Source organism: Pyrus communis, chromosome 13 (genome assembly GCF_963583255.1).
Source record: "Pyrus communis chromosome 13, drPyrComm1.1, whole genome shotgun sequence".
Taxonomy (NCBI): Eukaryota; Viridiplantae; Streptophyta; class Magnoliopsida; order Rosales; family Rosaceae; genus Pyrus; species Pyrus communis.
Window position 1 is genome coordinate 7,978,542 of NC_084815.1, and position 15,415 is coordinate 7,993,956.

The 15,415-nt window shown below is 33.1% G+C and overlaps 1 protein-coding gene across 1 annotated transcript; it reads left to right on the forward strand.

Annotated features, from left to right (window-relative positions):
- The first annotated feature begins 14,028 nt into the window (after nt 1-14,028).
- On the forward strand, nt 14,029-15,168 carry LOC137712012 (transcription factor ORG2-like). Its single transcript, XM_068451164.1, has 3 exons — nt 14,029-14,343; nt 14,647-15,003; nt 15,103-15,168. Exons 1-3 carry the CDS (start codon nt 14,029-14,031, stop codon nt 15,166-15,168), a joined length of 738 nt encoding a protein of 245 aa, XP_068307265.1.
- Nucleotides 15,169-15,415: the final 247 nt, after the last annotated feature.

A 15,415-nucleotide genomic window follows, 5' to 3' on the forward strand; every position in this document is an offset into this window, starting at 1 on the left:
CGATCGTTCTAATGCATATCCGAAAGGAGTTTTGGAAGATGTTTTGGTGCAGGTTAATAATTTGATCTTTCCAGTGGACTTTTACGTGCTTGACATGGAAGATACAGCCCATTCTACCCCATTGCTGATCATCCTTGGGTGACTTTTCATGAAAACAGCCCGCACCAAGATAGATGTGTTCAAAGGGACTTTAACGATGAAATTTAATGGCGAGATTATTCATTTTAATATTTATGAAGCTATTAAATATCCTAAGATGATCATTCTTATTTTTCTATTGATGTGTTTGATTCGTTGGTGCATGATTATCTAGATTCGTTGGACAAAGATCCCCTTGAAACAACAATTGCCGAGGGATTAGGCCTAGAACCCAATTTGGCCGTGCCTAGTGATGAAATTAGCGAGATGGTGGCTGCCATAGGGGCATTGCCACAACATCCTAGTAGTCTCCAATCCCAATTTCAATTCCCGTTTCTACTAATAAGTTGTTACCTTCAGTGATTCAGGCCCCAATTCTTGAACTTAAACCATTGCCAAGTTATTTGAAGTACGTCTATTTGGGAGACAAAGAAACGTTGCCGGTCATAGTCTCTTCAACACTCACGGCATTAGAGGAAGAAAAATTGATTCGGGTGTTGAAAGAGCACAAAACAGCCATAGGATGGACCTTGGCCGACATTAGGGGTATTAGCCCTACAACTTGCATGCATCGCATACTTCTTGAGGAGGGGGCTAAACCAACTCGAGAGGCTCAACGTCGACTCAACCTTCCAATGATGGAAGTTATGAAGAAGGAAATTATCAAGCTTCTTGATTGTGGAGCGATTTATCCCATCTCGGATAGCCATTGGGTTTCGCCGGTTCAAGTTGTTCCAAAGAAATCGGGAGTTACAATGGTGAAGAATGTTGAAAATGAGCTTGTACCAATGCATATCCAAACAGGTTGGAGAGTTTGCATTGATTATAGGAAGCTCAACGCCACCACAAGGAAATATCACTTTCCTTTACCATTCATTGATCCAATGCTTGAAAGGTTAGCCTATCATTTTTTTTTTATTGTTTTCTTGATGGTTATTCGGGATATAATTAAATTGTTATAGCTCCAGATGATCAAGAAAAGACTACTTTTACTTGTCCATTTGGTACTTTTGCTTATCGTCGAATGCCATTTGACTTATGTAATGCACCAGCCATCTTTCAAAGATGCATGGTAAATATCTTTTCAGATTTTGTGGAGAAGATTATTGAAGTTTTCATGGATGATTTTAGTGTTTTTGGTGATTCGTTTGATGATTGTTTACATAATCTCACTTTAATCTTGAAACGATGCATTGAAACTAACCTTGTTTTAAATTGGGAAAAATGTCATTTCATGGTAAAACAAGGCATAGTTTTAGGTCACATTCTTTCGGCCAAGGGTATTGAGGTTGATAAATCGAAAATAGATCTTGTACGCTACTTACCCTCTCTTATTTCGGTGAGAGAGGTTCGTTCTTTTCTTGGACATGCAGGATTCTATAGACGATTCATCAAAGATTTTTCTAAAATTTCCCAACCCCTATGTCAACTTCTCCAAAAGGATGTGCCATTTGTGTTTGATGGTGCATGTGAGAAGGCCTTCAAACACCTCAAGGAGATGCTCACTTCGGCCCCTATCATAGTTCCACCAGATTGGATTCTTCCTTTTGAGCTTATGTGTGATGCCTCAGATTATGCATTAGGAGCTGTTTTAGGCCAAAGGAAGAACAAGCAACCACACGTCATAGATTATGCATCCCAGACCTTAAATGATGCTCAATTGAACTACTCCACAACAGAAAAAGAACTTCTTGCTGTTGTTTTTACTTTAGACAAGTTTCATTCTTATTTACTTGGTACTAAAGTTATAATCTACTCTGATCATGCAGCGTTGAAGTACTTACTTACGAAGAAGGAGGCCAAACCAAGACTTATTCGTTGGATGCTTCTTCTCTAAGAATTTGATATCGAAATCCGGGACAAGAAAGGAAGTGAAAACATGGTGGCTGACCACTTGAGCCATATGGTGCATGAAGAGGATGCCGTGCTTATCCCTGAGACATTCCCAGATGAGCAATTGCTGTCCATCGAGGTAAGTGCGCCATGGTATGCTGATTTAGTGAATTATTTGGTGTCTAAACAAGTTCTAAGCACTCTAAATAAGCACCAATGAGATAAACTTAAGAAAGATGCTCATTTTTATGTATGGGATGATCCTTATTTATGGAAATATTGTGATGATCAAATCATTCGTAGGTGTGTGCATGATTCTGAATCTCATTCGATTTTAACTTTTTGTCACACTTATGCATGTGGAGGTTACTTTGGCACTCAAAGGATTGCACGTAAAGTTCTTGAATGTGGCTTTTATTGGCCTACTATCTTTAAGGATGCTAGAATGTTTTGCATAACATGTGATTGTTGTCAAAGAACCGGAAACATTGGTTCAAAAGACCAAATGCCGCATGCCCCCATCTTTGTTGTCGAAATTTTTGATGTTTGGGGTATTAATTTTATGGGTCATTTTTCATTCATCTCATGGTTTTGTTTATATTTTACTTGTGGCTGATTATGTTTCGAAATGGATGAAAGCAAAAGCCACCCGTACTAATGATTCCAAAGTAGTTGCAGATTTTGTGAAAACTAACATATTTGCAAGATTTGGAATGCCAAGGGTTCTTATAAGTGATGGGGGTTCCCATTTTTGCAATCGAACCATTGAGGTACTGCTTAAGAAGTATAACGTCATGCATAAGCCAAAGTTTCTAATTGGGAAATCAAACAGATTTTGGAGAAGACCGTTGGGCCAAACCGAAAAGATTAGAGCTTGCGTTTGAATGATGCATTGTGGGCGTATCGTACGGCCTACAAAACACCAATTGGAATGTCCCCATTTTGGCTCACCTATGGGAAACCATGTCATCTTCCCGTTGAATTGGAGCACAAAGCACATTGGGCAGTCCAAACATTCAATATGGACATAGATGCCGCTAGAATTCATAGGAAGCTTCAATTGAATGAGCTTGAGGAGATAAGGAATGAGGCTTATGAGGATGATCTTATTTACAAAGAGAAAACAAAGGCTTTCCATGACAAGATGATTCGTAGCAAGACGTTCTTTATAGGGCAGAAAGTGTTACTTTTCAATTCTCGCCTTCGATTGTTTCCAGGTAAGTTACGTTCTAAATGGATTGGTCCTTTTGTTATTACTATTGTCTTTCCTTATGGTGCAGTCCAAATTCAAAGTTTAAAGACCGGAAACGATTTCAAAGTGAATGGACATCGTTTGAAACTATACTATGAGCACTTTGAGAAGCATGTCGTGGAGGATATACCCCTCCAAGCTGTGGGCTCCAATGAAGCTTAAAAGGAGGTATCATCCGGCTAGAAGACGTTAAAGCAAGCGCTTATTGGGAGGCAACCCACGCAAATAAAGAAGACCTAGGAATCTCCAACACTCCACAACCAGATTTGCGTTCCTAAACCCTACTCTTTATTGCTTTTACTTTGCCATGATGGTCATGTTTGTTAGTTGTTTTGTTTGATTGTTTTCGTGTGGGTCTTTGTTTAAAACATTGAGCACAATGTTTGGTTTAAGGTGGGGGGGGGGGGTAAACAAGCTGTTTTTGCATGATTTTCGTGGGATTTTATCACCTATCACTTCTAAAGTTGTTACTCATTGCTTTTAAGTGTTTTTAGTATGTTTTGAGGTGTTTTTATGTGTCTTAAACAGAAAATCCGAAAATTTGAAAAAAAAATAAAAAAAGAGTGTTTGAAGAACCCAAAAAGAGTCGTTTTTAGAATTGTTTTTGTTTTTATGTTTGTTTGTGTCTTAGGGTAATTTCCAACATAATGATGAAGATTTCGTTTTTAATTGTATGACTGTTAAGGATTCCTTATCATATTAAATCACCTTTTATCTGATTTAAGGAGTCCTAAAACTATGCAAACAACCAATCCTTTTCCTCCACAAACAATGTCGTGCCCCACCTATATATATATATATATATATATATATATATAATCCTTGCCGCAGGTTTAGGGAGAGAGCCTTAGAGAGAGATTTAGAGAGAAAATTAGAAAAATACATAGTGTGCTGTAACTTTGCAAGGAAGGAGGGAGAAGAAAAGTTTGGAGCCGTGCCTGCCATCTAAGACCTTTGGATTGCTGGAGTGTTTCTAGGTGTATTCTATCCTTAGTTTTAGTTCAATGTTTGTTTTAATTTGGTTTTGAATTATGATGAACATATGGAACTAATTTCGTTTTAGCTAGAGGTGAATTCAAAGCCATGAACATATATGTAATATGAATTGATTACATCCAGTTATTGTTTCATAAAACATGAATGCGATTTACTTATCTGTTTGATTGATAACTTATTCTTGTATGTTAATTAAGGGTGAACACTTAGTTTGCATGCATGAATTTGAAGCTAAAATATAAGGTAATTTCACCTAATATTTATGAACTTATATTTATAAGTAGTGGAAATCACTAGTCATGATTGTGTTAAGTAAATCCATGGCAGGAGTATCATGTAATTCATAGTTACGAATGTCATGTCAATGCTTATAATTTTCATAGAACTTAATGATCTTTGATATGTATCTCTATTATGCAGTTCATATAGGGAACTTGATAAGAATAATTTGGTTGCGTCATTGAGTCCAATTCAATGACTTTAGGAAAATCTGATGGTTAGTTTGTGCAGTTCACGGTTAACTTGGGGCATTGTTATTCATGGTTTATTGGAATAATAATTGGAAATCAATTTGTATGCATATGTGTCATGTGTGGAGAAGGACCCTCTGGCTAGCCCTTCACCCTTTAATTCACTCAATTTCGTACCAAACTTAATTTGTTTCTGCAATTTACTTAGTTTTAGTTAAGTTCGTCACAACAACCCCCATTTAGTATTCTGAGGTTTTTTTTAGTTTAATTTTCGTCCAAACTTCTCTTTAGTTCATGTTTTGAGTCAAAGTTAGATTTTCGTCCAAATCACTCCTTAGTGCTTGTTTTGGGTTATTTGAGTCAGTTTTGTGTTATTTGAGTTAGTTTAGCTTGTTTTGAGTTGTTTAAGTTTAGTTTTCTGTTTTTGAGTCTAGGTTAGTGATTTAGAGTTTAATTTGTGTAGATTAGCAACCCTCCTAATCCCCAGCCTAGAACGATCCCTACTTTCACATACTACAACTATCAAAAAGAGGGTTTAATTTGTGTGTTAGTTTATATCACATCACCATGTACAAAATATGTATTCACAAACCTAAGTTAAAATAAGAATAAAATCTTATGCATACCATATGGTAGTTTAGTGACAAAACAGTATAGTTAAAAGATAAAACACATTTAGTGTCAGAATTTGTTGGTTACGTATACACCAAATCACCACATATTTTTTGCAACGTGCATAGTTAGTAAAACTTATAAACGAGAAAATGGAAACCCAAAGACCTAATATGCATGATCTATATATATGTTTCTTGATAAACTATGGGCTTGTCAAGGGTTTAGTGCGTTTTTCGATCTGATTGTGTAAAACCATTTTATGAATTGCCATGAATTATGCCGAGAATTATTGAGAGAATAGTTGACTTGGCATACAAGTTAATGAAATCTCTAGAACTCTCTGTGCCTTAAGGAAATAAACATATTGGAGTCTTAATTACATGCAATCAATTAAGGGCATTTATTAAGTAAATACAAGGAATGAGAGTCATGATTAGACTCTAATTGATTTGACATGATTTGGGTTGATATCCTTTCTGATAATAGGAAGGAATTGGTTGAAAACCCTAGCTATAAAACCAAGTAGTAGACCTTGTTTCCATACCAATTGAAACTCACGAAAACTACAAACCTATTTCGATAGTAGAGTTCATTGAGAGGTACTGGAAGTAGAAGACTACTTCTACTTTGTTCACTTTGTTTACAAGGATCAATGGCTTCATCTTCATAACCATGTCTTTTGTATTCTACAAATAAGTTTAATATAATTAGTTGATCTCTATTTTATATTGATTTGATTTATTAGTGATCATAATATTTTGTGTTGTGATTTCAGAACATGTCTTACATGTGGTATCAGAGCCACACAACAAGCTTAAGATTCGGATGAAAGAGAGTCGTGATATAATTCTATTTGGTATGATTCCTATTGACTATAATATACAGATTGCTTTGGGTGGTGCGTCTGGTGACTATGGATACTGTTGCCGCTAAGCCCTAGTTTGGTACTGAGGTGATTCTGAAAAAAGTGGCTATTAAAAAAAGCTGGGAGCTTTTCTATGTTTGGTAAACATTCAGCTTCAGCTTTTTTTCACAGTAAAAAGCCAAAAATACAAAGCTGCAAAACCCAGCTTTGAAAAACCAGTTTTTTTTTTTTCATATCTGTTTTACATAAAAGTTTATCAAACATTATAATACTGCTTTTTTATTTTTTTTTCTTTTCAAAAGCACTTTTACAAAAAAGTTTACCAAACACTCTGTTGCTTTATTTCATAGCTGCTTAGTCTCACAGCACAGCAGAAGCAGCTTTTTTTTCAAAGCACAGCAATACCAAACTAGCCATAAGTAGTATTCATGAAATTTAATTTATTATTATTATTTATTTTTTTGGCTCTTTCATGGATATGGCATAAAGAAGTGAGTTTTCTTAGGTTTCTTTGTCTCCTATAAACCCTAAAATTAAAAATAAATAAATAAATATTTTGGTTCGACTAATCGTGCTCTAGTGATATGATTCTGGGATTTTTCTTGCTTCCGCTTATTGCGATATAAACTAGCCTTTAAATATTTTAAATTTGGTAAGTTTGTTTATATTCATATTATTTTGAGTTGATGGAACAAATTAACCTTATGGATACTGCTTTCGTGGGTGAGCCATCATATAGGATTTTATCAGATTTCATGCTTCCGCTCACTCTTATTCTTAATATGAAAATTCTAATGATATTTTATTGAATGGAAGAATTGCATTAGGCATGTTGCAATTTTCTGATTATATAAGCATATGCACATGATTAAGAAAACTTATATGAAAGAACCTTTTATAATTGAGGGAAAATAAAAGGAGCTGCAAATTTTGGTTTCATGTTCTCAAGGTTTATATTTAGTTTTGAATACAATACAATATCCGCAAGTTTACACTTGCATTATCAAAAATTGAGATGCATTTGTAAACATCATGACACTATTGTCTTATGCATGCTCCCGCTTGTCAAGTTTTCTGAGTCTTCAAATGTCAATTCCACGATAAAGGTGTTGGGATCTTTCGACTACTTTTAATTTCATTTTATTCCAATTCCATCCATAATTTTGAATAATAGATTAAAAGGATAGTAGTGTGACCCTTGTATTGAAAATTGATACGGTGAATAAATTTTAATATTTGATTATGTAGACTTTAAGCGAAGTTGTCTAAATGATTAAATCCTTTTCTTTTATGGTGAAAAGGGATGCCTTCCATGTTGTAATCACCAAAAGAATGAAATTTTTTGGTTACCTATTTGCATTTTGTTTAGCAAATATATAGTGAATGGTCATTGTTTAGCCAAATTCTCATCAATGCATATTTATCTCATTTTATTATGATCTGATTAGAAGGTTTTGTAAATTTCACTCATCACTCCAGAACAATAATTTGATAAATTTTCCTAACTCCAATTTTAATCAAATATGTCATGTTATATTCTGCAAATGGAAAAATTTTCACATCTTTCGGAGAAGAAATGGATTTATGGTAAAATTTTAAGTGTTACACTATGTTGCTGGAATTCTGTACCATAGTCTATTTGTCACAGTATTTTGATATATCTATGTAACTCATAAATTCATGAACTTTTAGTATGATATACATTGAGATGTTAATTTCAGGTCTGGAAAATTTTCACGCGCATTGGTTTGAAAATGACTTATTGGTTAATTTTTAACCTCAGAACTACACTGCAGAATTTACGCAGCTTCTGCAGCACATTCCATTTCGATTTTATTTTTAGTCCACTTTTAAGATATAAAAATTATGGAACTTTGGGTGACAGTAAATTTATATGTCTATTTCATTTCTGAAAATTTTCATGCATATTGGAGAAAAATTGAATTTTTTGTGAATTATTTAGTCTCCGGTATGTACTGCAGAATTTTTGTCGTTTCTGCAGCACATCCCATTTCTAATTTTCTTTTAGTACACTTGGAAAGTCTAAAAAATTATGAAATTTTGGGAATTAACAGATTTGTATGTTTACTTTATGTCTAAATATTTTCATGCATATTGGATGAACAATGAATATTTGGAGAATTTGTAATCTCAGGTCTGTACTGAACATTTTCTGCAGTTTCTGCAGCACCTCTCTTTTCGAATTCATTTTTGGCTCACTTATAAAATTTTAAAAATCATGAAATTTTTCAAAATAGTGGCCATATATGTCTAGTTCATAGTTGAAAATTTTCATGACAACCTAACAAGAATTGAGTGTTTGGTGAATTTACAAAATAACTTAGTACTGCTGAATTTTGGGACTTCAAACAACTGGTCGTGTTCTGGGATATTGTTTTACTGATTTGTGAGCATCTATTGGTACCGATTATTAGACAAGTTTATAGTTCCAATATGTCCTTATTTTATACAAATTCTCAATACTAATGACTTTTATTAGGCAACAATGATTAAGTTTTGATTTAAAGATGTATTGGTTTATTTTGCTCAAGCCAATGTTTTGTTTGGTCATCAATTTTGATTATGATGATCATTGTCTTTTGAGACAAAAATGGGAAAGTGGCATCAATTTACTAATTGATCATATTGGTCCTTATCGAATAACTGAATAACTATGTTTCCTCTTTCGAGAACTTTATTGTTCAATGTCAATAACGACATACTCTTGTGTCTGATTTAATCTTTTGAGAATAATTGAATATCCAACAAAACAGATTATTAATATTGTTCTAAATGATTATTTTGAAAATCAGAATTCTAATTTATATGGTGAATACTTTTGTCCTAAAGGGAATTTCAGGAAATCATTTACCAACTATAAATTAGTATTATAGCAAATCATAAAGTACTTCTAACATATTTTCATCTGGCCAAAACTATTGAAGCTATATGTATTTTTCGTATTTTATGCTTTGGCTAGTTATGCAGGTATTTCCTTTGCATGATTTGTTTCTACCCAAAGGTGTAACAATCATGCAATTTGCAGTTGGTTCGATCCTCCACACCTTGACTACTTCCATGATGAATCTTACATAATCGAGAATGAGTAGGTAAATTTGTCAATCTTTTGCCTTAATTTGCTTTGAGTTCTAAATTGGATTAAAATTATTGTTAAAAAAAATAATTTGATGTTATTGAACTAAAATAAAATAAAAATTGTAGTCATTGCATAAGTTTTTATTTTTATTTTTTATGGAACTTTTTAATTCTAACCTACTTTTAGGTAAAGTTTATGTATTTGATCTATTGATTCAACTTACATTTGGTTGTTAATTTGACATCAACACAAGCCTATATTTTGTTATATGAAAACCTATTTCTCTAGTGTTTAAACTTGCAATTTTGAGTGTTTGCCCAAGTGGAAGAAATAATGTATTAAGGGCTTCACACTCATCAATTTTGCATGCTTTTTATGGTCATATTTTTGGTAGATAAAATGTACATTATTATACTTGTTTATATTTTATTTGTTATATATGCAACTAATCTTGCAGGAAATTCAAGGAGGGTTGATGAGTATATTATGCTTAAAAGTGTTTTGCTAATTAATTCTTGTTTGTTGTTCAAGAAATTGGACTTGTGATTTATATGTTATTGATGGATAATTAATCTCCTCAAAAGTGTTTTCTTATTCAGTACAACTATAAATCAATGTATAGTGAAGCATGAAATTGACAAGATTGTATATTCATCTGCTCAAAAGTGTTGAAGCTATATACGTTTGCCCTTGTATTTTATGTTTTACCCATGCAAACTTAATGTAATTAGTTTCTATCCAAAGATGGTTATGGAATTATATGCTTTTGATGCAATAAGAAAACATTTAGTTAAAGTTTTCTATTTTTGTCAAATGTTAGATGAACAAAACTGATCAAATGATTTTGTATAGTTTTTCAGTCACGAGAGTCACTTCCCTACGATATCTAGAATAAAGATGTTGAGCTCACAAATTTTATGTTCAAGATCCCATGACTAATGTTTTGCTAATGGGAGTATTTGAAAGGTATATGTTTCATTTTGTAGACATTTACAAAGTTTTTTTTTTACTCTCTTAATCAGTGGGAGTAATAACAATTTATCTATATAATTTTGTCTATGTTAATTAGTGGGAGCAAGAGATTACCTTTTGTGTTAAAATTTTTTAGTGTTAGTGACTGATACTTTAAGAGTAAATTTTGTTTAAATTTTGTTCATAATTTTTAATAAGAGGTCTTGGTTTTGTAAATAGCATGTCGTATTTTACTTGTTCTCTTATTATATTCTAAATTGACAGAAAAGTTGGGTTTTGTTACCAACCTTGCTAAGTTCTTTTGTGAACTACTTTTGTACCGAAATATATTTTCATATTTTTAGTTCGACTATTGTGAGCTAATGTTTTGACTATTAGCTCTTGATATCATTACTTTGTTAGTAACATAGTGTTTTGAGTTAAGTGTGCATGTAATCATGGAGTGCAAGGAACTGTCCAATGTGTGCCTTGTTTTCTTTGGTTCTACACTTAGTCTCAAAGCGACAAGTTACTTGAAAGGTATGATTGCATACTTTAGTGGACTCAAGTGATCACTATATATATTTATCTCGTTGAGTTATTCTCATTGACATTCAAGTGGGAGAATGTAAAACCATTTTGTGAATGGCAATGAATTATGCCGAGAATTATTGAGAGAATAGTTGACTTGGCATACAAGTTAATGAAATCTCTAGGATCCTCGGTGCCTTAAGGAAATAAACATATTGGAGTCCTAATTACATGCAATCAATTAAGGGCCTTTATTAAGTAACTACAAGGAATGAGAGTCATGATGGGATTTTAATTGATTTGACATGATTTGGGTTGATATCATTTCCGATAATAGGAAGGAATTGGTTGAAAATCCTAGCTATAAAACCAAGGAGTAGTCCCTGCTTCCATACCAACTGAAACTCACGAAAACTACAAACCTATTTTGATAGTAGAGTTCATTGAGAGGTACTGGAAGTAGAAGACTACTTCTACTTTGTTCGCAAGGATCAATAGCTTCATCTTCAGAACCATGTCTTATGTATTCTACAAATAAGTTTAATATAATTAGTCGATTTTTATTTTATATTGATTTGATTTATTCATGATCCTAATGTATTGTTGTGATTTCAGAATATGTCTTACATATTGAGGTTATGATAATTTATTTAATTGATGAATCGGTAAGTTTTAAACTGTTATAGGCTAACATCATTAATTTAACGGATTATTAGACGTTCAAAGAGACAAAATGTGTAAATTAATACAATTTCAAACCTCAAAGTGCAAATGTGAGAAAATTGGAACCCCATAACCCATTTTACAAATCACGTCAAACCAAAAGATGTAAAATGTAATTAGCCGACCACATTTTAATTATACTCAATTTTCTTTATACTTGATCCAATTACTGACAAGGTTGATTACTTAGGACAGAAAAATGATCCTTCAAAGGTTAGGACAGAAAAATGACCCTTCAAAGGTTAGATTCTAAATTTTATGTATTAGACTTTGATTATTGATCTGAAAACTGGACGGCTTAGATTGTGAGATTACATTATTGAGTTAGCCAAATGAGTGGCTTGCTTCGTCTAACTTGTTTAGCGCTAAAATATTAACTAATTAGTAAGTTAATATAATGCTAATCACTTATTTCTCATGACCTACCGCTATCACTTTTTAGGTCCTCATTAAAGTCCACGCAAAAATTTACTCGAATAAAAAAGTGTTCAATTCTCCAAATGTAACAAAATAAAAAAGACAAACACAATGTTACCGAGAAATAATGAAATGGTCACGAAAATAATCAATTGGTTAACTCATTTTTTATCTAGATGAATTTTTGCAAAGGTGCACTTTAATTTGAAAATGATCTAAAATTGTATTTGTTTTTTCATGATCGAGATTACGTTGGAGACTAGGTCCAAGAGAAATGTTAGTGCCGTAATAACTTACTAACTACTTAATACTTATTGTATGTATTGTTTGGGCCCACTAGAAAATTGAATGTTTATGGTCTTTGTTCAAGGGTATTCTTTGCTATAATGGGTCAAATCATCATTTAGCCATTTGATAATAGTCATGAAAATTCATTATTTGTTGGCTACATTGTGTTCGTCTATTTATTGAATCACACTATTAGATAGTAAATGATTTTAATTTGAATGAATTTTCATTGAGTAATATTAGTCCTACCATATATTTTATACAATATACTGAATTAACCTCTAATAAAACAAAATCATTAATTGACATGATGGTTTCTACACTTGCGACATAATAAGGTGAATGTGTGAGGGATAATTGGTCAATGAACTAAATTCTAACAACAACGAAATATGTGGATTTCATTGAAATTCAGTCTCCACAATGGATTGCAATAAAAAAATTCTCACAAACAAATATATGAACGCCAAAATTTTTCACAAATAAATGTATGAATGTACACTTGAAGACGTTTTTCATAAAAAACACACAAAAGAAGCCAAAATGTCAAGAAAGTGAACGTCATGTTTGCAATATATAGCTAATTGTTTTGGTGCAAACCAATAAGCTTGGAAAGTGGAAACCATGAATAAAGAGGAAGAAAGATGTGAGTCTCCATGCGACTCAGCAGCCTATGCACGTGGTATATGTGACATACTCCCTCCTGGCCTCGTGTATGTTATGCATGGCACGCGTTGTCTGCACTCCAACCATTTTGTTTAGTCTTATTATTTCTCTCTCTCTCTCTCTCTCTCTCTCTCTCTCTCTCTCTCTCTCTCTCTCTCTCTCTCTATATATATATATATCAATTATTCAGTTCTCTAATTTTTAATCTTCAGAAAATTCTCAAAAAAAAAGCATTTTTCAAGATGAACAATAATTGCATCCACTCTATGGGACCTTATCTACCCTTTACTATTAGCGAAACTTTGTTATACACATTTCATATCCGGAACTCTTCATTTTCTTAATCATCATTTCAGTTTCATATCTACAAAACATTTATTCAAATCGGAATTATTTAGTCGCCTATGTGTCAAATAAAGATAATTCATCATGAAAATCTTATTTCGTACTAACACCGTTAAATTTGTTCAATACAATAAACTACCTTTGATTTGATTGACATTTATAAAGATGATCTTTAAATGAAGTTAAAAAGATAAATGGTTTTACTTAAGAAATTTTTAATATGAAAATAAGTAGCTGTAAGGAGTGAAAAAGGTGATACAACTCATGAGGTGGATTCAAGTATCTTTCTTTCAACATTTTGTTCTAGGGATAGGGTTCCAAATGTTTCTAATCGCTTTTCCAAACCATAATAAACATTTAAATGTTAATTACTTTTCCAAAACCCTAATTAACATTCTCACCATAGTTTGGTATTTTTTTTTCCTTAAACGATAAATTTGTTAGATTAGGTGATATATTAGGGAATCGACGGGGTTTGAATACACGCTGTGGTGCAAATATTTTGGCATAGTAGACTCTTTACCTAATTAATCATGCATGTTTAATTAAGCCACATAGATCTCTTTTCAAACAGAAGACACATGCCCACACACGCAGTTGAAGTTGACAAGTCATTTTCTCAGTCATCTCATTGTAATATGCATATTTCTTTCTTTAAAGACAAATCAGTATTACTATTTAATTAACCAATTAAGAACACTAACCGTCCTACATTTTAATAACAAATGTTGTGATCAATCCCAAAATATGATGGCTATCTGTATATATACATGACATGCCCATCTCACTTTCTACGCAAATTTAATTGGCATCAGCGCAGCACCAAACTAACCAGTTCAAGATGTTAGCCTTGTCTCCTCCTTTGTTTTCAACCATTGGATGGTCCTTAGATCAAGATTCTATTAGCCATGAGAACCACAACTACTTCTACAGCAAGGACATTACTACGACTAATGATGATCAAACTGCAGACTCATTCCTTCATTTACTTCCATCTCATCACCCAAAAGTTGACCTTGATCGTTCCACACCATCCACAACTGTCACCGGTCCCATGGCAAAGAAACTTAACCATAATGCTAGTGAGCGTGATCGTCGCAAGAAAATCAATAACTTGTATGCCTCATTGCGTTCACTCCTTCCTGCAGATCAAACGGTATGTACCAAAATGAATTCTCTTAATAATTTCAAATATTAGTTTGGTAATGTTACATCTCTGAAGAGACTTAACATGTTATTTATTTGTCATACTACTAATTTGGAGTATGTATAGATTGAAACTAACTTTTACCGTATAATAGTCCGAATTGATATATTGTTATCAACATTTGTGACAATGTGTAACTGTCTCGACAAGTAGAGAGAAAGTTTAACAGTTTTAGTAAAGTTCAATAATCGACACAAATTATGGATATCCTATGTACTCAAAGTTTTGAAAACTTCATCTGATCCATTACAGAAAAAACTAAGCATTCCGAATACAATTTCGCATGCACTGAAATACATACCGGAACTCCAAAAGCAAGTGGAGGGACTGAACCGAAAGAGGGAGGAACTCTTATCAAGAGCTTCTAAGCAAGAAGATGCAATGCATAAGGAGAGAAAAATAAAAAGCACAGCTCGGAGTTCACAATCTGCAGTTTCAACCTACCGTCTTAACGATAGAGAAGTAGCAATTCAAATATCCACCTTTAAGACCCACAACAATCTATTATTTGAGATCTTACAACATCTGGAGGAAGAGGGGCTTCAACTAGAAAATGCTTCTTTCTTTGAGTCCCATGGAGGCAGGGTTTTCTATAATTTACATCTTCAGGTATGCTTTGTATTGCCACGAGTTTACTTACTTCGATTCGGATCTAATTTCTATATAACAATCCGTACTTATTAATTCTTCTACATGTATTATATACAGGTGGACAGAACATACAGATTAGAGCGTGAGAATTTAAGCGAGAAGCTTATGTCCTTCTATGCATGACAAAAGGAAAGAGCTATTCCCATAAGAATTTTGAAGACTAGTACTCTTAACCATGAGAGCATGTAACATACTCAAGTAAACTTCAGAGAGTGCCCATGTAAAAAACGAATCTTTCTGAATAATAGCCATGTACAAAAATATTGAGAGAAAATTTGTTAAGTGCTACGTCTTTGAGGGACAGTTTAACTCTATAAGAACTTTGTATCCCTGTATGATAAAAAGAAGGGTGCTTGGTAGTGAAGGTCCT

Coding starts and splice junctions, on each gene's coding strand:
- LOC137712012 (XM_068451164.1), top strand. CDS start 14,029: ATGTTAGCCTTGTCTCCTCCTTTGTTTTCAACCATTGGATGGTCCTTA. Junction 14,344..14,646: donor TCCTTCCTGCAGATCAAACG/GTATGTACCAAA, acceptor GATCCATTACAG/AAAAAACTAAGCATTCCGAA. Junction 15,004..15,102: donor TCTATAATTTACATCTTCAG/GTATGCTTTGTA, acceptor TATTATATACAG/GTGGACAGAACATACAGATT.